The sequence below is a fragment of the Eschrichtius robustus genome, chromosome 10 (assembly GCF_028021215.1).
Source record: "Eschrichtius robustus isolate mEscRob2 chromosome 10, mEscRob2.pri, whole genome shotgun sequence".
NCBI lineage: Eukaryota > Metazoa > Chordata > Mammalia > Artiodactyla > Eschrichtiidae > Eschrichtius > Eschrichtius robustus.
Genome location: NC_090833.1, coordinates 48033544 through 48055918, shown reverse-complemented (window position 1 = coordinate 48055918; position 22375 = coordinate 48033544). Strand labels below are relative to the sequence as shown.

At 38.3% G+C, this 22375-nt stretch overlaps 1 protein-coding gene across 2 annotated transcripts in view; it reads right to left on the bottom strand.

The window, feature by feature from the left end:
* Positions 1-233: 233 nt before the first annotated feature.
* The window catches only part of CEMIP2 (cell migration inducing hyaluronidase 2), a 78574-nt gene continuing 56432 nt past the window's right edge, over positions 234-22375 (bottom strand). For both annotated transcript variants that reach the window (XM_068552554.1, XM_068552553.1), the window contains exons 16-24: positions 21768-21945; positions 19348-19563; positions 15345-15553; positions 12075-12257; positions 9602-9821; positions 6816-6914; positions 3844-3998; positions 2415-2518; positions 234-2061 (exon numbers count right to left, since the gene is read on the bottom strand). In XM_068552554.1, coding sequence (XP_068408655.1) covers positions 1865-2061; positions 2415-2518; positions 3844-3998; positions 6816-6914; positions 9602-9821; positions 12075-12257; positions 15345-15553; positions 19348-19563; positions 21768-21945 — 1561 coding nt within the window. In that variant the 3' untranslated portion in view covers positions 234-1864. The remainder of the gene's footprint in view (positions 2062-2414; positions 2519-3843; positions 3999-6815; positions 6915-9601; positions 9822-12074; positions 12258-15344; positions 15554-19347; positions 19564-21767; positions 21946-22375) is intronic.

Below are 22375 nucleotides of genomic sequence, written 5' to 3'. Positions count from 1 at the left end.
AGATAAATAGAGTCACACACACATATAAAAAAATATACATGCACACATATTTTTATTTATTTAACTTAGGCCCTGATCATTAGCATATAAATCAGAAAAACTGAGTGCCTTAGAACGTACATATCCTCTCCAAATCTTTAAAGAGCCAAACTCTAAAAATCACACGTAAAAGATATTGGTCATAAAACACACACACGCACACACACAAACAAACTTTAATCACCTTGAGGAACGATGATCCAATAATATATTTAATAGGTAAGATTTCATTCATTGATATACAAAAAAAAAAAACACCCCCAAACCTAAACTTTGATTAAGACATGTGCCCTTAGCAAGAGCACTTACAGTTAGAAAGGTTTATCGGTAGCACTTTGAGGTAGCATATTTTATAAAGTAATAGAAGTCACAGAGCTGCTCTGCAGTTTCTCTTGGACATAAAAGGACAGGCCATCAGCCATTGCTCTTGGTAGAGAAAAGTGAATTTGTCTGTACTCACTGCCAAAGTCAACCTGAACATATTCCCTCCCGTCTTGCCATGGCCATCCCTCCACTACACTTCATGCATTGTGGGTTTAGGAAAAGGTAAAGGCATTACAATGCTTCTGTCCTCTTGGTGTGGTGACATCCCAGGCTGTGGCACCAATCTTTTGCTACATGCAGTGCTCACTGGCAGGAGATGCATGCACCTAGGGGGGAAGAAAAATATGGCATCACAGTGCCTTTTTTTAAATTGGCTCTAACAATTTAATTAAGAGTAACGGATTCCTCTAAGGCTAAAAAGAGGTTTCTGAATATTCCCTCCATGATTCTGGCCCTTAAAAGGTTCTCCCTTTTTTCTCCCCCTGAGTACAATATTTTGGGGGTATCATTAAGCTTTCTGCAATTGTCCTGCCAGGTTGGTGGGCAGTAAAGCTTAAAAAAAAAATCCACACACAAAAACAACAAAAAACTGGGTGCAGGAGAAACTCCAAGAACAGACTTCCTTTGTGCAAGTTGAAACAACCCAAGTTTATAGTTCAGGAAAATGGCCTGCTTCTTTTTTAAAAAAATGTAAATATTTAGCTCAGCTCTGCATTTTAAATACAAATATACAGTCAAAACAGGCTAAGGATTAAAGCTGCAAAAATGGTCCCACCAACATCAGACAATGGTGCAGGTCAAATTTTTGCCCAATGGTCACAGATTAAAGGGATGTCTAACCCCTAAAAGCCCTTTGTCCCAATATATTCCATAATTCTTGTTTGAAAGTTGAACCCTTAGAAGGAATCAATATACAAATGAATAAAAATAGCACACGTCCAGGCAAAAAAGGGCATGAGCTGGGCCTGAGTTGCCACTTAAAACTCTACCATTCAGTATCATACCAAGTCCTCAAAGGCTGCCTGGAACCAGGGCCCAAGGCATTCCTGAACATGCCGGCCACGCAGGTCAACTGCTGATCCAAAGTCAACAACACAACTGAGCATTAGACTTCAAGTATCCAAGGTGCTACAAGAGCTGGTCCTCTCAAGGACTCAGGCTGACTCTCAGAAGCCCCCTCCCTCCCCCAAGATGTCCCATTGTACAAAAGGTGAAGCACTGCTTATGGTCACTACAAAACACAGGAGTGGGAGGTGAGGAATAAGAGAACTGATCTCTGAAATATACCAGCCTAACAAATACAAATAAATTCTTTAACATTTTGTACAACTAGAAGGTGCGTGAGCCCGTATTCAAGCAATCACTTTAAATTCTTTCTTTTCTCCCCTTTCTGTATCAAACAGGAAAATAGTTCCGTTGGGTTAACAGTGTCATTTTAAAATGCCATAAATTAAATAAGTTAGTTCACATTTTTTTCCCCCAGCTAAGTTACAGTTAGTCTCTAATGTGCTTTTGAAGTTTGCTTCAACAGCTCCAAGTCTCTTCGGCGGACCGTGCCAGCTCTGGGACAACCATATCCATCCAGCTGCAAAGGTACGAATTGTTCAAGCAGCCCAAGGCCCTCTCTAGCAGGACTAGTAAACAGCTTAGTCCATGATGGTTTAAAGTTTCCACTGAATCCCAAAAATATGGTACTCCCTTAAAAAAAAGAAAAAGAAAAAGTTCAATTTGTACCTCTACTAGTTCCATGCAAGATAATGTGGGAGGTGAAGCGGAGGTGAGCAAAACAAAGATGGCTGTGAAACAAAAACAAAAAGAACTGTACTTCCTTACGTCAGAGAATGAACTCTTACCACCCACCTCTTGCCCCAAATAACAAGCCACGTCCCAACACACTTCCTCTAACACTGTCTCCTGATTTAGAAATTATCTTCATGATACCCACCCCAGCCAAACAAGCTCATGAAAACAGTCTGGTAGCTATCCTCCACCATAAAAATGCATATGTTGCTGGCCTCCTAAGAACTTCACAGAAGAATACAAATACAAACCTTTGTTATAAAGATTGGCTGGTTTGGCTAATCCCAGAGATACTAACGAATCTGAAATATTCAACCGCTTTATCTCTCCTCTTGTGCTCAACAGGACAATTGACCTGTAAAAGTTAGAAAATCAGAGCAAATTTCAGTAATTCAGCATGTATTTATTGAGTACCGTTCTGAACTAAATACAGTATAGAAATACTAGATAAAAGCAGAACTCAAAAAACAAATACAAAAACACCCCACATGCCTTTTCATCCTTGCTATTACAAGTGTCCCCTTCAATGCCCCACCTAGAACTTATGTTGCTATTGCAAGGGGTCTGTAAATGTAGGGAAAGCAAAAGTCATTTAGGTCAGTTGACCTAGTGGATGGCTTGGGACACAGCTCCGTCATGGAACAAACTATTTTAACAGAGGAGGTTAGTTTTGTTAGTTTCAGATGCTCTATATACCTACTTACGTTCTGTTATCTATTTACTAAGTAAATGGATAAATGCCAATTCTAAAAAAAAATGAAATAAAATCTGTTCTCCATGGTTTGGTTTAAATTGCTACTTTTATTGTGAGTATATCAACACACACATTCAGATCTTTTTGTGGATTCTCTCTTCTGATCTCCCTATCCTCTGCCACTACTACACCGGCTTAATTACTATGGCTTTACGGCTTATTTTAATACCTTTTGTGTCTGCCCAACACAAAAAAAGAAAGATTTTTCTCCTGTGTACCTTTGTTCAGAGACTAACAAAGAAAAATGAATCAGACTAGGGCTCTTAAAAGAGAGACTACACACTCATTCACTTAAAACTCAATTTACTCCTGGGGAATTCCCTGGCAGTCCAGTGGTTAGGACTCCACACTTTCACTGCTGAAGGCGAGGGTTCGATCCCTGGTCAGGGAAATAAGATCCCGCAAGCCACGTGGTGCAGCCAAATTAAAAAAAAAAAAAAAATCAATTTACTCCTTTCCAGTCACTTCCAAGTGACCCAGGTGACAACTTCCTATACCACAGTCATAGCACAATGCTGTCCGAGGGTTCATCAGTGGGACAGATGGCTGCAAAGGTAAAATTGTCTATAAAATTATCTATAAAATTGTTTTAAAATGATAATGAGCCTTCTGAGTGCGTTGGGTACCACGTAGACTAACTTAATACTAAAAAGTGGGATAGGAATGATCCAAAATGTTGAGCCTTTCTCCTTCCAAGAGCCTTCCCATCATTTGCAAACTCTTCTAACATCCAAGTCCTCACTTATCAATGACAAGCAACTTGGATCACACAGGCATCAACCTGAGACTAGGAAGGAATCACTATCTTTCAAGAATCCTAAATACCCTAAATGGGTAAAAGGGCAGGTAGACAAACCAAAGCTCAGAGTTAACCGGATGTCATCTTTAAGGTACCTTATCCCTCACACAGAGCAAGCTTCACCTACCTTGGAGGGATGCTTGTTTTTAAATACTCTTCCATGAGACTGACATCAGCAAAAGAGAAAACCTTTTTTTCCGTCAACCGGAAGGGAACACTGCAGGCATCCACGATCAGGAGGAGGACGCCCTCACTTCGGAAGGTAAAGTCAGTGCCGTTGATCTGAGAATACAAAAACATCTGCGGTCATCACCATTTCGGCATTTCCAGGATGACTCGTCTTTCCAGCCCCTTTCCCTCTGTCTTCTAAACCCATGAATCAAATAATAATTCCCAAACTCAAACTGCATATTCCACTACTCTTCCTCTGCCAACATTTGAAATTGAGCCTGTGTTCTCATGGACTTTTGCCTTGACTGGTCTTTTCTGACTGGCTAAGTTGCTACAAGCAAGGCATGGCAGCCCACACTCAGCTGAGCAGGGTGACTCTCTCTGCAGGCTCAGGGCCTTCATTCTTACACACGTACTCTCTCATTGGGGTCAGAGCTTTCCAACTCAGTGATCGGGTGGCAGCCTCTATACTGCATTGGTTCAGGAAAAATACATTTATATGAAATAGATATCTAGTCAGATAGATAGATAAACAGATAGCATGCTTTAACCCGCATAAACCCCCCCATTATAGTTTAGATTTAGAACATCAGAGAAGCCAGATTGCTTCACCTCCTTTGTTCCATATATAGCTCTCCTTTAAAATCAAAATGGAAAAATGGTAATTTTACCAGGATTTATTTAAGCCACAGGGTATTACTATATCTTGTTCACCATTACTATGAACTGAAATTTCCAGTTGTCCTCTTTAAATTAATGGTTGGAGACCTTTTCAAGAAAAAGGAATTCCAGATACATCCAAATCTCATTAATTCCTCAACCAAAAAGGAAGGGAAAAAAACTTATTAGACTGAAAAATGATTTAACATTAATTTAAGTCATAGGCACTGTTTCTCTTTAAAATGTGTGAAATTATAAACTATGTTAAAAGCTAACAAAGGAGAGATGCTCTCTTCACTACACCTGTCCTTGCTTGGAGAAGTGATACTTAAATTTTATTTCTAATCACTAATGATCTCATAGGAATCCAAAATGGCTTTTTGACTGTTTTTAAATAGCCCTAGTCTAGAGAATAATTCTAGAAGTGCTTGACATAAAGTGCCATTTTATATTTAGAAAGACTGAAAGTGATTCAGTTATTTTTAAAAATCAGAATACTTAGAACTGAGACACATTTGATAAAAAATATACATAATGATCCTTAACACACCCAAACTGTCCCCTTGAAAAGTACCCCCCCAAAAACCTGTTACTTAAAGGAAACACAAAATTTTCCGTAAAAACTAAAGCAAGGCCATGTCCAGCAAAGACTCTTCAGGTAATGCATGTGAAAAGTATTGGAGGTAAATGTGACAAGACACAGTCCTCTGTGATCTCTTTGAGGGTCCCAGGCACCCAGTGTGCAGCAATGGAGTCAAACAATGTCTACAGACCCAGAGGAATACCCTACCTGAGATTGTCTGGGCAAAACAATATCTTCTTTAATTATCTAGTGAGCTAGTAGAGCAGAGAGACTCAGCATCAACTTGCTTCCCTTTGCAACTGACACCCACCAGATTCCACGCGAGTAGGCTGGGATGGGTTCTTCATGCAGCTGACTGCATTGAGATGTTGAGCTAACAAACTTCATACCAATAAAATTACATCATGAACATAACTACAAAATGAAGAAATGCTAATGTAGGGCAATAGGTATATATACTTGAGAAATCTTTGAGTTACATAAGGATCTTTCACTCTTTCTCTCTTTCTTTCTAATTGTGGTAAGAACACTAACGTGAGATCCATCGTCAAACATTTTAAGTGAACAATATATTATTACTGACTACAGGGACAATGTTGTACAGCAGATTTTCAGAGTTTATGCATTTTACTCAACTGAAACTTTATGCCTGTTGATTAATAACTCCCCATTTCACCCCCCCCCCCTTAAGTAGCAGTATTTTTAATTCAGGGCTGTTAAAAAGTTCTTAATTCAGAGTTAAGTTCTAGAGATGGATGGATAATGGTGATGGTTGCACAACAACATGAATGTATTTCATACCACTGAACTATATACTTAAAAATGGTTAGGATGGTGAATTTTATGTTATGTGTATTTTAACACAATACAAGAGACTGGGAAAGAAAAAAAAGAGTAAGATTTAATTTTGCTCACATATATGTGGATTTGTGAATGTGTTGTTCACCACTTAAAAAAAAAACCGAGCTCCTAAGGAGACCACATGAGACTGAGCCCAGACCCTAGCTGGGTATTAGCTGGATGGCTAGATACCTCCTACCCAAAGAGCTGTTTATATAGATGCACTCAGGTCAACTCGATTTTGGACAGGCCACATGCCTAGAGCTGGTTACCTTGCGGGCTACCTTGGCTCTGAGCCCAAATTCCAGTATTGATATGAGGCTAAGGCTTTTAACTCCCATTAACCTGCTTAAAAAAGACAACTAACACTTTGCATCTTCACTTTCTTCATCTGAAAAAAATGGGAACCAGGCAACTTCAAAATAAAATGCCGAGGAAATTTTAAAACCTTCACCTCCCATATTTTAAACAAATAACTGGGGAGCTTCTTTTAAGTTTCAAAATCCAAGGTTAAAATTTCTGCATATTGATTATCTATGACAATTTTTTTAAACCAAAAACGCCTTGTCTCCAACAGAAAAGAAATCTGAATAATTACCTGAATAATTTTAACATTCACCTAAAAGTAATCAATAAACATAACTGAGAAAAAAATTTTAATAAATTTATTTTATTTATTTAAAATGCAAATGTTTAGGAGGTATTTACACCTCTACTGTATTGCTCTCCACTAATAATCAAAATGTGATTATAAACAAGTGAATGTTGCCAGAGATAATTCATGTTACCAGGATAAAATGTAAAACCGAGAAGCTGAGGCAATGTACACACCAGATGGTACTCACAGAAATAACAGACAGGTCTCCACGCTGAGTCTCTGCTTGACTGGGTGACTGGAATTGCACAGGGAGGTAGCTTTTATGAGGATCACTTGTAAACACCACCTAGACAGGGAAGAAGTTCCATATCTATGTCAACTGCATCTTCCTCCAAAAAGATCCTTCAAAATAAACTCAACTATACCAAAGCCAGTGAGTGGGTTTTTGTTTTTATTTTTGTTTTCTCTGAACTTTCTGTACATATTTCATGACCTGGAATTCTATCTTTTGATACAGGCTTTATACGAGAAGTGTATGTTCCTAACTTTCTGGAGCAATCCCAGTTTCAAATCATTGTAATCTTGTTAATAAAATCAGTTCTACAAATGACTACATAAATATGCTTTATATCTAAATCTTTGTAAACATTTCATGCAAAAACAGTCACAAATCTTTTCAAAGGTCCTTTTCAGACCAGTTATCCTGAATTGGGACTCAGTCACTCCAGGACCGAGGAAAGAAGTGTAGATGACAAGGACTACCCTGTTTAAAAACTTTCAGGGGACTGTACATCACCAGGTCTAAATTCCTCCACCAGACCTGCAAAATGTTCCACAAATAGAGCCACGACCCTATTTCCCAATATTCTATCACATTCAACATGCAGGGCAGTTCCCTCACTTTCCCACAAGCGCTTTACCTCCTCTTCTGCTACCCTGCCTTTTCAGATGCTGTTCCCCTCCCAAGAACGCCCTTCCCTTTTTCCTTCTACTCCAAATCACTTCCAGTCTCCAAATCCCACCACCCACCTCCTCCCTAAAGGCTGTCTTTTCATTCAAAAGCACTCTTAACTCTTCACACAATTTAGCACTTAAAAGTATATGTCCTGGGGAATTCCCTGGTGGTCCAGTGGTTAGGTCCAGCGTTTTCATTACCATGGCCCAGGTTCAATCCCTGGTCAGGGAACTAAGATCCCGCAGGTCACGCAGCGTGGCCCAAAAAAAAAAAAAAAAAAAACAGTGTATGTCCTTATAAATCAATGCCAACAAGAGCAATAATCATGGCAAGAGCAGATAATCATGATATTAAGCATCCAGAAGCTGGACATTGCTTTGAAGTCTCAGGTCTGAAGTCAAAAAATTCATGTGAATTTTCCTACTTATTCCTAATACACATGTGTTTTTGACATTCAAAACAAAAATTCCCCTCAAATTTCCAAGTAAAAGTGATGTCCCCAGATGCATCAAATAATTCTCAACTTCCAGGTCACTAGTCAATACAGTTTTAAGAAATGAATTCTGATCAATGTTTTAAGCCCAAAGAATAAAGAATGCTAAACGTCAATGCATGGAACCATTTAACAAGATAGGCCCAGAATAGTTCTGAAGATGATTAAATTATTGTATAAATTGTAGTATTTCTTATAATAATTATAAATTATTTGAAGTATTTTCAGTAATGAAGGACTTTCTTAACAAATTCAACTTAAGAATTAGGCTGGAAAATTTACTTCCCCACAAAGACTATCTGAAAATTTCACTTTAACAGTCAAAACATTACATAGGACAGGCAAGGGTTCATATAAACTTCTTCATGTACCTGGTTTATTTTTTTGTCTGTTCGTTGGTTGGTTGGTTTAGCTGAATTGGAGAATAGAGGTGGCTCAAGGGTATGAGCAACAAGACTATGACAGGGAGTTGTCATCAGAAAAATACTTATCATATATCACGATAGGAAGCATAAATCCCCCTTCCTTTCCCTGTTCTTACTGCTTCCAATGGACAGAAACAAGAAAAATTAGAAATAAAGAACCTGTGCAATGGAAGAATTTTTGTTTTCTCAAATCACTTATAATGATAAGAAATAAAAATAAAGACTTAGAGGTTTTCTCCGTATTAATAGTAAGCATTTCTGTGGCAATAAGGACTTTTTAAAAACTCCTCTAGGCCAGTGAAACTAAAATGTGAACATGTATCAGAATCACCTCCAGGGCCTGTTAAAGCACAGGCTGCTAAGCCCCACCCCTGAAGTTTCTGATACAGTAGAACTGGGTGGGACCCAAGATTTAGAATTTTTCGTAAGTTCCCAGGTGATGCTGATGCTGCTGGCCTGGGGACCACAAGTTGAGAACCATTCTTCTTGACCCATGTTTGTTTATATAAAGGTTAAAGATCAATTAGGGCAATATTAATTCTGTATTTCTTTTTCACCTGGAATTAGTCTAACTTCCTTCGGAAACCCCATGCCTGATTTTAGCTCATACTTTGGATTTACTTTCATTGCCATGTTTTCTCAAGATCTAGAAGGAGACCATCTCATTAAGAATATGTCACAAGAAGCATTTCACTTCTAGCCAAAGTCAGCTTGTACTTTTAATTACAGGTAAACATAATAGCACATGCTTCAAATTAATGGCTTTTCATCTTGAAGGAAACAATTTTCATACGAGTGCCTTTTCTGAAGATAAATTTCACACTTCCAAGAAAACAAATTATTTTTTGATAACACTGACATGCAAACGTAATAGCGATACTGTAACGGAATCACATCTGAGAAAGAAAAGATGACAACCAATAAATCCACAATCATCCACGGCAAACTGATATATCACAGGGGGAAGGTAGTTTTATTATAAATTTGGACTGGTTTGCTTCTCATGAGCATCACATTCTAGAATGGGCCAAAATTCAGGAGAAACCATGCAATATTTATAAATTGGCAGCACAGATGTTTCAAAAAAAAAAATGTGCTGATTGCACAGAACCTTTTGACTTTTTCTCCTGGACCACAGACCACTTTTATTCCCTGTTTACCTGACGGGTTCCGCAGCCTTGACAGAGTCCCTTGAGCATGGATGGCATCGGCTTGAGTGCTGATGGCTTTCTGTAATACTGGGGATACGCTTTGGCCATGCAGTTACTGATGTCTTTTGAGTCTGTTGCTGCCTGGATCTTGACTCTTTCGCATCCCTGAGATGAACAGTAACTGTGACCATCCCTGTGGCTTTTGGCTTTTAGATACAAAAACAGCAACCTGCACAAGACAGAAACCAGTCCAACGGGTGTTAGATTAACTTTCAAAAACTTACAAAAATTCCTCAAATAAACTCATGGCCAGAAGGGATATTCCTCCAATAAATTAATTTTTTTTTTAAAGAAAAATAAACTACAAAACCAATAAAGTTGTTTCCCTTTCCTTTCTACCCTCTTAGGGTTCTAAGTCAAATGCAATACCACTTTAGAAAATATTTTGATAACCTGATTCAGTAGTTATGGGCAGTATCAAAGTCGATTTCTGGTTTGAATTAGTTCAATAGGTAATTTAGGAGGATGGAATTTGGCTTGGCTCAAAAATTCCTTGGAAAAGTTTACACTTGTGTTGAGTTTAGGATTTGGTAAATTAGTGTGGTTTATTCTTTTTTTTTCTTTTGGTTTACAAATTGTTTTGGTTTAAGGCACAAAACTAGAATAATTAAAACAGCAACTGTGAGACTTGTTTGGTTAAGGCCAAGATATGGTCTCAAATCAATTCCTGTGATGTTTACTAAGAGCAGATGGGCCTGGGGTCCTTCTGTCTGTACTTTGGCCAAAATCAAGTGAAATGAACAGTCCTACCCATTCTGAATTCTCCTCCTACTGCCAAGATGAATGGAAAAGCAACTTCCAGGCAGTAGTCCAATGTCTGTCAGCAAACCTAGGCCTTCTAAACCAAAGGAAGTCAAGATTCTAAAAAGGACTTGATCAAATGCGATTGATTACTGGAGTTCAAGAGTTCACATTTTAACATGAGGTCATTGAACAACACAAAGTTGTGATGAGGTGAAAATCAGCCACTGTTCCAACATCCAGTAATTTTAACATATATATGAGGAATGACAGGGACTTGATTAGGCACGGGACTTTTGATATATAATTTAAATCATCAAAATGAATAGAATTAAAAAAGAATTTGAACCTCAAAAGCTGAAGGACTCCAGAAATATCCAGATGAAGAAATACTTCCTATCTTTTTACATATCAATCATTAATTCGTGATCACCAGACTGTCCTTACAAATTTGGGTGTTCCATTTATTTTTGTGGAAAATCAACTGAGAATGTGGCAGTTCTATCATCTATAGAATAAAAGCCCAACTAGGTTGTTGAAGTTGAAATCAGAGATAATGATGATAAAAAAAAAGATTTAAGCTGATAACACTGGCTGCTGCACCAGCCCTGAAGGGCAAATGAGTTGCATCTTATTCAAAGGCTAACAAGACACTTGACTGAACCATAACCTCATTCCCCCACAGTCAGTCTTGCCACCCTTCTCTCCAGTAGGAAATTTTGTCTTTCCCCAAACGTGCCATGCCATGTTCTTCATGCCTCCATGCATTTATCCACACTGTCCTTGGAACACCGTCCTTGTCTCCTCCTAGTCACTCCTCAAGAGTCAGCCCCAGTGTTATCTTCTTGGGTTGTCACTGGCCACCCAAGGCTGAACCTCTGGGTTATCTCAAAAGGCACACTATAGGACTTGCAGCATTTAAACCTTTCGCCCTCTGATTACTTGCTTTACATGCCCACATCCTTCAATGGACAGTGAATTTGCAGAAGAAATGTGCCTTATTTACATTAGTATCTTTATAGTACCTAGACAATGGCATAGAGTAGAAATGCCAGCTTAAGGGATGGATATTGAAGGAGCATGCTACTTTCTGGAAGAGTACAGGAGAGAGAGCCTACCATAACCCAAAGGCCGAGAGACTGTAACTGGATAAAAGCAGACAAAGCCAACAGGACCCCAGCTGAACAGGATTAGAACTAAAAAGTGGAAAGATGCAGCCTAGAGAAAGTTGAAAGCAAATATGCCATGGTTACACAGTGATTTTTTTAAAACCCAAGGTCAACTTGAGAGATAGTCTTAAAGGAAGAGAAAAATGAGCTTTCACTAAAATATGAACTATATCATATGGAAATAATCATCTTTAGAGTCGTTAGGGAAAACATTATTTTAATTTTCAATTGGGCCTACTGGTTCTTTATTGACAAGGATAATTTCTCTTTCTAAATCGCCTTAATAGGTAAACAGCAAACATCTCACTCGATTCCTACTGCCAACTGTAATTACGAGTCATTCTAGTTCTCTTCTAAACCTCTAACGGTGATGAGCAGAGAATTACCCACATCAGCTGCTTTTCTAAGCAGCCGTCACATCACAATCTATTCTTAGTTACACTGAAGAACTAGTAATTTCACCACTAAAGAAAAACAGCAATAATTCTCATTCACTGGTTGCCCCGAATTACCCTGTGCTGGAGTCAAAATAGAATTTCCTCTCAGACTGTTTCCTCTGCAATTCCTCCAGCGAATGCAAGGGCTCATACTCTTCCATTTTGGATAATGAGCCATTATGCCGCTGTAGAAAGCCAAAGGTAACCTGAAAACTTGTGTTTGACGGATAGCAGAGCCCAACTCGAATCCAGTCATTCCTATAAAGGAGAGACAATAAAAACATGAATTCACATTTGAGCCAGTACATTTTGAGTATTACAGCATATATAAATTTCAGCCATGGTCTTCTCCTCCTTACATTTCTGCTGTGTATGGAGCCACTAACAATGAAAGTCCTGAATCCTAACACACTAATGAATCATCGACTTTTACATGTTACCCAAATTTCTCTCCTCAATATACGTACAACAATGATATGGCTTATAAAAAATTCTTGGTTTCAACAGGACTTCAGGGAATGTGAATAGAAGCTGGATAAAATGTACTTAGATACTGCAAGCAGATAATAAAATTGAGACAGTTGGGTATGGGTATACTAAAATGGAAGAAACACTAATAGCTTGATAGTGGAAGTGTACACCGGTAAAGTCTTTCCAAAGAATTTTTTTATTCATAAATATATTTTTATCTTTTATAATTACATTAGGATAAATTCTTAGTGGTAAATTTGTTAGAGATAAACGTATATGCATTTTTAAAGTCTTTGATGAATATTACCAAATTGCCATAGTGTTTTTTCTTACCTAATGTCCTAAGATATAAAATTAATACTTTTTGAAAACCATTAAGAATATTTTCCCCTTTTTTATCATTTCTTTTTTTGGCATTCTTTAAGTTGTGGCAAAATATACATGTGGTAACATATAAAATTTACCATTTTAGACCTTTTTTCACTCTACGGTTTAGTGACATTAAGTACATTCTCAAGGTTGTACAACCGTCACCACTATCCATTTCCAGAACTTTTTAATCATCCAAAACAATTTTAAAACAATATGTAACAATGCCTTAAAATTGTTCACACAGATTTCATCCAGTAATCCCACTAAGAAATTAGAAATACAGACCAAAAATGTATAAGAAAAGATGTTCTATCCAGTATCACTTGTAATACCAAAAGGGGGAGAGGGGCAGGAGAAAAACAATCTAAATGTTCATAGGGGAATGGAGTAGTTAAATAAATTTTGGCATATTTATATGCTCAGAGAACACTTGAGGGTGGAGAGACACGAGAACCCTATAAATGTTTATAATGCCTCAATTTGATTAGAAGAATTATAGGTTATTGCAATTTTTTAATGTTTTTCTGTATTTCCTTATTTTGTTTAATGAATAAGTACAGCTTTTATAACTTTTAAACTGTTATTTTCAAAAGTGCCACTATGACAAAATCCATGACCTCTCTATAATTATATTAAATTTGGAAAAAAAATTATCCATCTCCTCCTCTTGCCTCTGCCCATGATGTAACTTTTACAAACTTTTAGATAATTAAACAAGGAAAGTTGGACTGAATTTCAAGCCCATATGGAGTTTTGAAACTTCTGGGCTCATTCTTTTTTTCACTTTAAAATCTTTTTACTTTCTTAGTATTTATTCAAAAGTTATGCCTTGTATGTGCAGAACTCTGCATACCATTTGATTATAATACCTCACCTCAGATTCATAACCTGCCAGATACAACTTTTTGGATTGCGGATCACTCTTCCACATATCTCCTCCACCCTCTCTGACAATCGTTTGTTCCTTCATTGACTTCTAGGCAGCTCACTGATGGGGGTGACAATATCAGATTGGCTTTTAGAACCCGCACCCTGGACACAATGTGGACCAAGGATTGAAGGTGGAGGGAGGTGGGGAGACCGAGTAGGAGGCTGCTGCAGGGATCCAGGCAAGAGAGGATAATGACCTAAACTCAGTCACAAGCAGTGACGGTGGAAAGAAGTGGAGAGATTTGAAAACATTAATTAAGCAGACAGGATCAACAGGGCTTGGCCACTGATAGGATGGAGAAATGAGAGAAAAGAAAGAGGCAAGGATGAGTCCTGAGATTTTTTTGGCTTGGTTGACTCAGTAAGTGAAGGTGCAATTGTCCAGCAAGGGCATAGAGAAGCAGCAGCCAGTGTTACAGGAAAATAGTAATGGTTCAGTTTAGAGCATGTGCCAGAGGCCTATCATCTCAGAATAAGAGCATCTACCATGATGTTCAGCCATCCTTAGAGGGGAATTCCTACATGTTCTATGTCTATCTCTGTTCATTCCAATTGGGTATTTTAAGAGAGTTCTGACGAGTCAACCTTTATGACCAGTCACGTGAACAAACCAATTTTTCAGGTAGATATCTGAGCAGTTTCATGGAGTCCCATGGGTTAACCATCACACATCTAGATAGTCCCAGCTCTTGTTTCTAGTCTCATCTTCTGTCACTTCCCCGACCTACGCTCCCATCACACTCAATCCATCAGTCCCTGAGCAGAACTAGCCCTTTCCCAACTCTGCTGCTTTTGTAACAAAACTGATCACTTGCTATCACTTCTCAGTGCAGCCTGGCCCAACTCCCTTAGGCAGAATAACTGCTCTTATATTTTGTCCTTTAAAAAACAGTACTGGTTTATTTACTTAAATTTTGTTCCACCTGTATACTGTGAGCTCCTGAAGGGCAAATACTTCTCTCAGTCATCTTTATATCAACTGGCACACAGTAAACGCTTAAATAAATTAATGTAAAAATAGAGCCCTTGATTGAAAGTAATATTATTAGAGCAGACAACTGAGAAATCAAGAAGGGATAGAAAGATGCTTTCACATTCTGGCAGGGATGGCAAATACCTGGCATTATCCATGCCACAGTTCTTCCACTTCTTGCCCATTGCTGACATGAATAATCAGTCATACTACTCTCTTCTGTCAAATCTAAACTTGGCCTCAAAAATCTTTTTACTTTCTAGGTAACCAAGTGCTCAGCTGGAACACCAGATAAAATTTATTCCCATCCCAGCTACGGAGAATTAAAGTATTCAGCAGGCGGTATTAAAACCTACCGATAAATGGCTTTCTGCCCACAATTCCTTGACCATAGAGAAAAAGACATGCTTTTAATAGGACAGAATTCAATTTATACAATCTCTTAATTCCATTAATATAACATATATAGCCTCCCCACAGGAGGAACAAAGTACATAAAGTTGGAGTTCTTTACTTGCTACAAAGGAGATAGGCTATTGTTTTTCTCCGCTAAATTACTACTTGCCCAAGTATTTGAAATAACAGTAATAGAAGCATACTTGTTGAAGTTTATGAGGTATAGAAAAGCAGTCTTCGGTGCTGGCCCATTCCAATGGATGGTGTAGCCCTTCTCCAGCATGATCACAGGCTGGTACTGCGGAAAGGTTGCCTTCTGGTTAATTCCCCGGAGCACCATAGGGTAGGCTGGATACTCATCTCGTGTGATGGTCATAGTCAGATTCTGAGTGCTCCATGTCTGCACATAGACCTTCAAAAAATAATTAAGGATCATTATTAATAAATAAATAATGAAAATTTAAGTAGCTAAAGAAAACATATCTAGCACAAAGTCAAATGTCTCTACTTTCAAAAGAGAGATTCTATGATCCGTGCCAGACTAACTGAGTAGTAGCCAACTTCATCCTAAGCTCCACTTACAATGAAGCATGCTTAAACTGAAATAGTAAAAACAGACCATGTGTTCTGCTAGCCAAGATCTTCATCATCTCTTCCACAACAGGCCAGCTTATTTGTTAGAATATAAAACCTTTGTGGTTTACATAGCTTGTCAAAGAAATCCCTCAATCTGAAGTACACACATACAAAAAATTAGTAAATTAATGTGAAAACTGATACCCTCTAGTCAAATCTGAAAGACTTTCCTCTGAAATAAGAGATGGAAATTTAAAATATCTCAGAGCTTTGGCTTTCTATTTTCCATGACCTACATCAGCCTAAGAAGTCATTTTCCACCCATTAAAAAAAAAGTTATAAAGAGTTCTGCAAAAACTGGAAAAACATATTAAACTGAGGCAAACTTGAAAGCCCTGAACTTATTCCAGTGGCATTTGAGCCCCAAACTGCGCCAAAACAAAATCTTCCCCAAATGCATCCTCCAAAGAACAAACCTCAGAACAATTTCCTAAAACAAATCAGTATCCTGTAACAGAATTCCCCAGAAGTATTAAAACATTTGCAGAATGTTGCATTTAATCCACGCTACTTCTCTCTGTTTTCTCTTTCTCTGATTTCTGCAGTTTTATCCATATTGATTCCTCAATTATAAATTCTTTGAGCCAGAAAGTCTTCTTAACTCTCATTCATGTTTGACTACAGTACTCTTCTCTACTGACACCACTTAAAGATTAAAATAGAGATAGGAAATATATATTTTGAGACTACATTTAAATATATATGTTTAATATATTATATTTATTTATTCTGTATTTAAATGTTTATATTTGATCTATATTTCATAATATAATAGGTTAAAATATAATAGAGGGGCTTCCCTGGTGGCACAGTGGTTGAGAATCTGCCTGCTAATGCAGGGGACACGGGTTCAAGCCCTGGTCTGGGAGGATACCACATGCCGCAGAGCAACTGGGCCCGTGAGCCACAACTGCTGAGCCTGCGCGTCTGGAGCCTGTGCCCCGCAGCGGGAGGGGCCGCGATGGTGAGAGGCCCGCGCACTGCGATGAAGAGTGGCCCCCGCACCACGATGAAGAGTGGCCCCCACTTGCCGCAACTAGAGAAAGCCCTCGCACGAAACGAAGACCCAACACAGCTATAAATAAATAAATAAATAAATAAATAAATAAATAAATAAATAAATAAAGTAGCTATTAAAAAATATATATATATATATAATAGAATACACCCCCGCCAAACACACACATATATACACACACATATATATATCCTGCCTTCTTCCAAATCCAAGAAGGATTTGAGGTGGCACATTCTCCTTATGTTACCACCTTTCTTCCCGAGCACCTTTACCCTTGGGTCAGCAAAGAGCAGACATCCCATTAAAATATATTTACAAATAGCTAAAGAATGATTATTCTATCTTGAGATCCAGTTGCTTCTATCTTTTGCTAAAAAAATACAGTATTATACATCATCCAAGAAAACAAATGGCTACATATCTGGGCTCCCAGCCCAAATTCCAAATTCTCAGGAGAAAATTTCTGTCCTACCATTCCCAGAGCCCCCTGGGCAGTATTAGACACTTTTTTCTTTCTTCATCTTCAAATATAAATAGAATTACTACTTTGCTTTTTAAGATAGAAGTTATCAGGTTCACATTCTCAAATACCTTAGAAAATCCAAAGACTATACAGAGACATTTATAATAAAATATAAAGTCTTCATGAGTGAGCACATACCACTTTAAGACAGACAAATACATGTACCTTGGAATACACATGGCTACCAATTTAACTAAAACTGTAGCTACTAAAGAATTAAAAGCTTTTTATCTTTGTTTTATTTTAATTCTAGAATTTCTATATCTTCTTAGGCATTAATGAGTCAACTTAATTTTAGAGGGCAATTCTGGTTAAGAATAAAACGAATGGAAGAAGAAATCACATTTTCAACCACATTCTTTTCTTCTTTATTTTACTATAATTATTTCTCCATCCTTTCCTTGTCGTTCCCAGAACTTAGGCAAGTATGACTCCTCTCGCTCCCATGGGGATGAGAAATCCCACAACAAAGAAGCTAATACTCCATTAAAATAAACCAGAAAAAGCTCTCTAATCTTTACCCCTCTTAAGCCCTTTGTCTTGTCTATAAATGAGAATCTTTTTAAAGTTTTTTTTTTTAATTTAAGAATCATAGCATTCTTTAACAGTCATGATTCAAAGTCTGAAGAGTAATAAAGAATTCTGCTCCAAGAAGCTCCCACTATAGAAAGCTTAGATGGTAGAAACCACATACAACTCAGGGGGCTCAAGAAGTTGAAAAGCAGGAGCCACAAAAACACCCTTGATGGGCAAAGTAGCCAGAGCTCAGTGGAGGGGCTCCGTCACAGAACTGGTCCTTCCCCAGGAAGAACCTACCCTGCAAATAAGAGCACTCAGCAGCACATTAACAAGGGAGGCTTCTTTCCTGCCTTTCAGGCTATCAGAGCCCAGTCTGCCTTGGAAGATACTTTGCTCTTCCTCTAATTCTCCTCTCCATGCTCCAATTATCGTTTTCCTCTATTATTTCTCTTAACATCTATTATTAAACATGACCATGTAATTGTCTAAAATATGGAAATAAAATTCTGCTCTCTTCAAAATTCTGGGCAACTGGTACCTCCATTCTGCAATCTTTCATCCATCAAATACCACTATTAAAATCATCTTTGCAACTTAGAGCCCTGCTCTTCAAATAATACTAATTGCAGCAAGCACTTCACTATGTGCTAGGCCACGGGTGAAATGCTTTACCAATACTCGCGCATTCTATCCTCACAACAGCCATATACGAGAGGATCTAATATTATCCTCACTGAGCAGAGGCACAGAGCAGTTAATTAACTTACCCATCTCATATTTAAGGAAATAACAAAGCCAGAATTCAAACCCATGCAACCTGGTTCCGGCATCTGTGCTCTTAACATACTACCTCCCTAATTATTCCATCCTCTTATACTGGGCATCCAGTTAATAAATGCACACTAGCTTAATGTTTTCAAAGAAGTGTTTCCCAATCTATATCATCCCCTTCATATTTTCATAGACATTATATCATAATGTAATTTGCAGAATTTCCTTGGATTCCTTCCGTGTCCACTCATTCCAATTCCTAGCTCTGTTTCTGAGAACATCTCACTTTCCGTGTGACCTACTGATATTCTGCCTCACAAGTCAGAGTCCCTAATTTAGAGATAAAAATAGAGATAATAACCCTGAAAGCGAAGAGTGAAACGCCCTCTCAGGGGACACAGCTGTAGCACAGCAAAAAAACCTGGCCTAGGAACTCAGGAAATATGGGTTCTCACCCCAACTACATCCCAACCATATTTAACCAAGGGCAAGTTATCTTACTTCTCTTGGGCTCACTTTTCCACTTTTAAATTGGTTTGGAGTGGGGGAACTATAAATAAAATTCCGTGAGTCTATGATTCCTAATGAATTTTTTTCTTTTTTTTTCCCAAAAAAAACCCAAAAAACCCCATGCTTTGGAAAGTATCAATCATCCCAAAGAGCTGAAGAGTCCTCCTCACAGAAGCAGTGTTGTCAGGAGCTGGTAAGGAATCAGGCATCACAATGCGTTCTGGCCTACCTGGGCATAGTTCCCACTGCACACCACTGCATTCCATTTGGTAACATTTACACAGCTTGGATGGCGGATCAGGTAGTTGTCAATTCTTCCCACGTAAGCATCCTTGTATCCTGTCACAGAGCCATCAATGTCATGGAATATGGAGTTCTTATCACCATCTAGCTCACAGTCTTCAAACCAGGGACCAGGCTTTCCAAAGAAGACATTGAGAGACACCTGAAAGCAATGAAAAACAAGGACATCATAAAATGAGGGCTCCTGCCATGTTAGCCAGCATTCCCTGCAAGGACCCAACTTCATATCCATTACAATTACTTTAAGGTTAAAGCAGTTCTGAGTCACAGCATAATTGTCAACCAACATTTTTGATTAATTATGACATGCACGGGGAAAAAAATTTCCCAAAGCCTTGTAGAGTTCAAGCAGCAAGCATTCAACTTCATCTTTGGTATTTTCCCTTATTTCAACTTAAAAACTATTACCTGTTCCCCAGATAAAACTAATCCATGGTAAGAGAAACTAGAATAGTTGTGGGAAGGGGAGCTATGCAGTCATATGTATTTGTTAAAACTTATGAACTTTATACTTAAGATCTCTGCGTTTCCCTGTAAGCAAACCATACCTCAATTAAATAAAAATCTATTATAAGTTCTATCTCCTGAGCTAATCATTTTATTTCACTACAAATGCTTTAGTTAGCTTGTTAATGACCCCTCCCACCAAAAAATAAGTACAGTTCCAAACTAAAACACAATCTAAGTGTTGCCTTGGTATGGTTGCATGACCACTGGACTCACTACAACTTGTTGAAAAGTGTGTGTTATCTTCTCTCTCCTCAACATAGACCAAGTCCAGCTCAGTAATTTTCATGTCGGGTAATGTTAATTCAATGCCCTTATCGAACACATAGTACACAGCTGCAAAGCAGGCTGCAGGTTACATGCTTTATAATCTTTAGCTGCTTCTTATTAGTGGTAAGTTACTAATGTTATTCAAGCCATGCAGATACACCTCTACAGTGCTTTTATCAGGAAGTTTTAAAATCAGCTGAACATCTAAATGATAAGCGGCTCAACAGAAAATCAGTGATGTGTGGGACAAGTGGCTCTAAATTCTTAGTTCTAGGCTCTTTTCTCTTTTTCCTTATACCTCCTATGGTTAATCTAAAAGAAGTCTAGGGCATATTGTCCACCTTTTTAGGAATAACAAATATGACAGACCATTCCCTTTATGAATGGTTTCAGAGCATCGCCACCTTAGAGAATTCCAGGCTGATGAAACACCAAACTTAAACAGCATGGATTCTCTTAGGCTGTTAGAACTCTAGAACTCTGCAACAAACGAAACATCTAAAAACTGTTTTTTCAGTATGACCATGTCAGTGATCACCAAACTCTGTGCATGGGGAGAGCCATGTGGGCACTAAGCGAACATCTAACCTCTACACTGGAGAGGTAATCCAAGACCCACCCTATTTATTTACATGGGACCCTATCCACAGTGTAGCTCTTCCTCTTCCCCTGGAGTTATGTGGCCTAGAAGAGAACCAGTCAACCAAGCTGACAGCCCAGTTTGCACGTGTGCCTCTGTTCCATGCCTCAGCTATTCACGAAAACCAGATATAGACTTTGGTAAACTATCTTAAGTTCTCTTTAAACTGGGCAACCACAGAGTTTGCCTGTGGACGTGAATGAGAGAACTATGAGCCACTTTCCAATTGTGGCTGCCTGTGGGAGCAGAAAGCAATACGGTCTGAGACTCAATCTCTACACTACTGTCATCTTAGAAGTGGAAAGATGGGGAGAGGCCGGGAGTATATAATCAGATTGTCCTGTGTATTAATGGTTAAGAGGGTACTGACGAAACTACTAAGAAAACTATTTCTGTGGCCTGCGGCATTGTAAACAATTATTTCTAAGTCTTCTTTGCAATCTTTATAAAAACCTTCCAATAGTTCACATAAGAAATAACCTAATTTGTTTCATATCACCCCACTATTCCTCTTCTTTCCCAATCTTTTATCCTCTAGTTCCCTAGAAGAATAGACCCCAGAAAAGTAAAATACCAGGTAAAACCCAAATCTCTTCATGGATTATTATACTGAATTTCACCAAATTATATGTCCTCTTGTTCCTATGAAATTCGACAATTCCCATCCCCGTGTCATCACTTTAAGTCATTTTCCCTTTGAAGATATCACCAGAATATCAGAAATACCCCAGGTCACATGGCACTTCTGTTCTCACCTTGAACTCAGCAGGACAGAGTACATGGAATTAGGAGTTGCTCTTGCATAGGTTTCTCCTCCCAATCGTAAAAACTCAGTACAAACCCTTCGTTTGTGTTTTCGTCTTTGGAAATGTGCCATCCCTCCTCTTCCCACCATACTCACTGTGTAGGAACCATAAGAACATACTTACATGTGGACCAAACTTCACAAGGGAGATGTTATTCCTGGGGGTTATCTGCCAAGAATTCTTCATGAGGAAGCCAATAGCACTGGTATGCCTATCTGGAGTTGGCACATATTGTTTGAAAGTGCACCTGGTGACATGAATGGGCCCATCATAGATCTGAAAGCCTCTAATTGGAAATGTCCTGTTGAAATACAAGATTTTGTTTAATGCATATGGGCCTGTCCCTTTAACAGCACTTCACTTGTATACTTGTTCTATAAATACTGTTGAATATCCCATATACACTAAGCACAATTCTAGGATACAGTGGTAACCAAGCAAGATCTCCAATCAAATGAAACCTACACTGCAGTGAGAAAGGCAAACAGAAAAACAATGGACAATTTCAGATATTAAGTGCTTAAAGAAAGTAAAGACATAGTAATACAATAGACTGGGTAGAAGAGAGATGCTATTTTGGATAGAATGGAGGCTTGTCTGAAAAGGTGACTTGGCTTCCTTGAATCAACTCAGTTAAGATCTTTTCTTTGATAACTCATATACTTTAGCTTTAGTTCCAAACTCTCTAGCATGAGAACAAAAGACAAATCTGTGCTTAAACAGAGAGAACC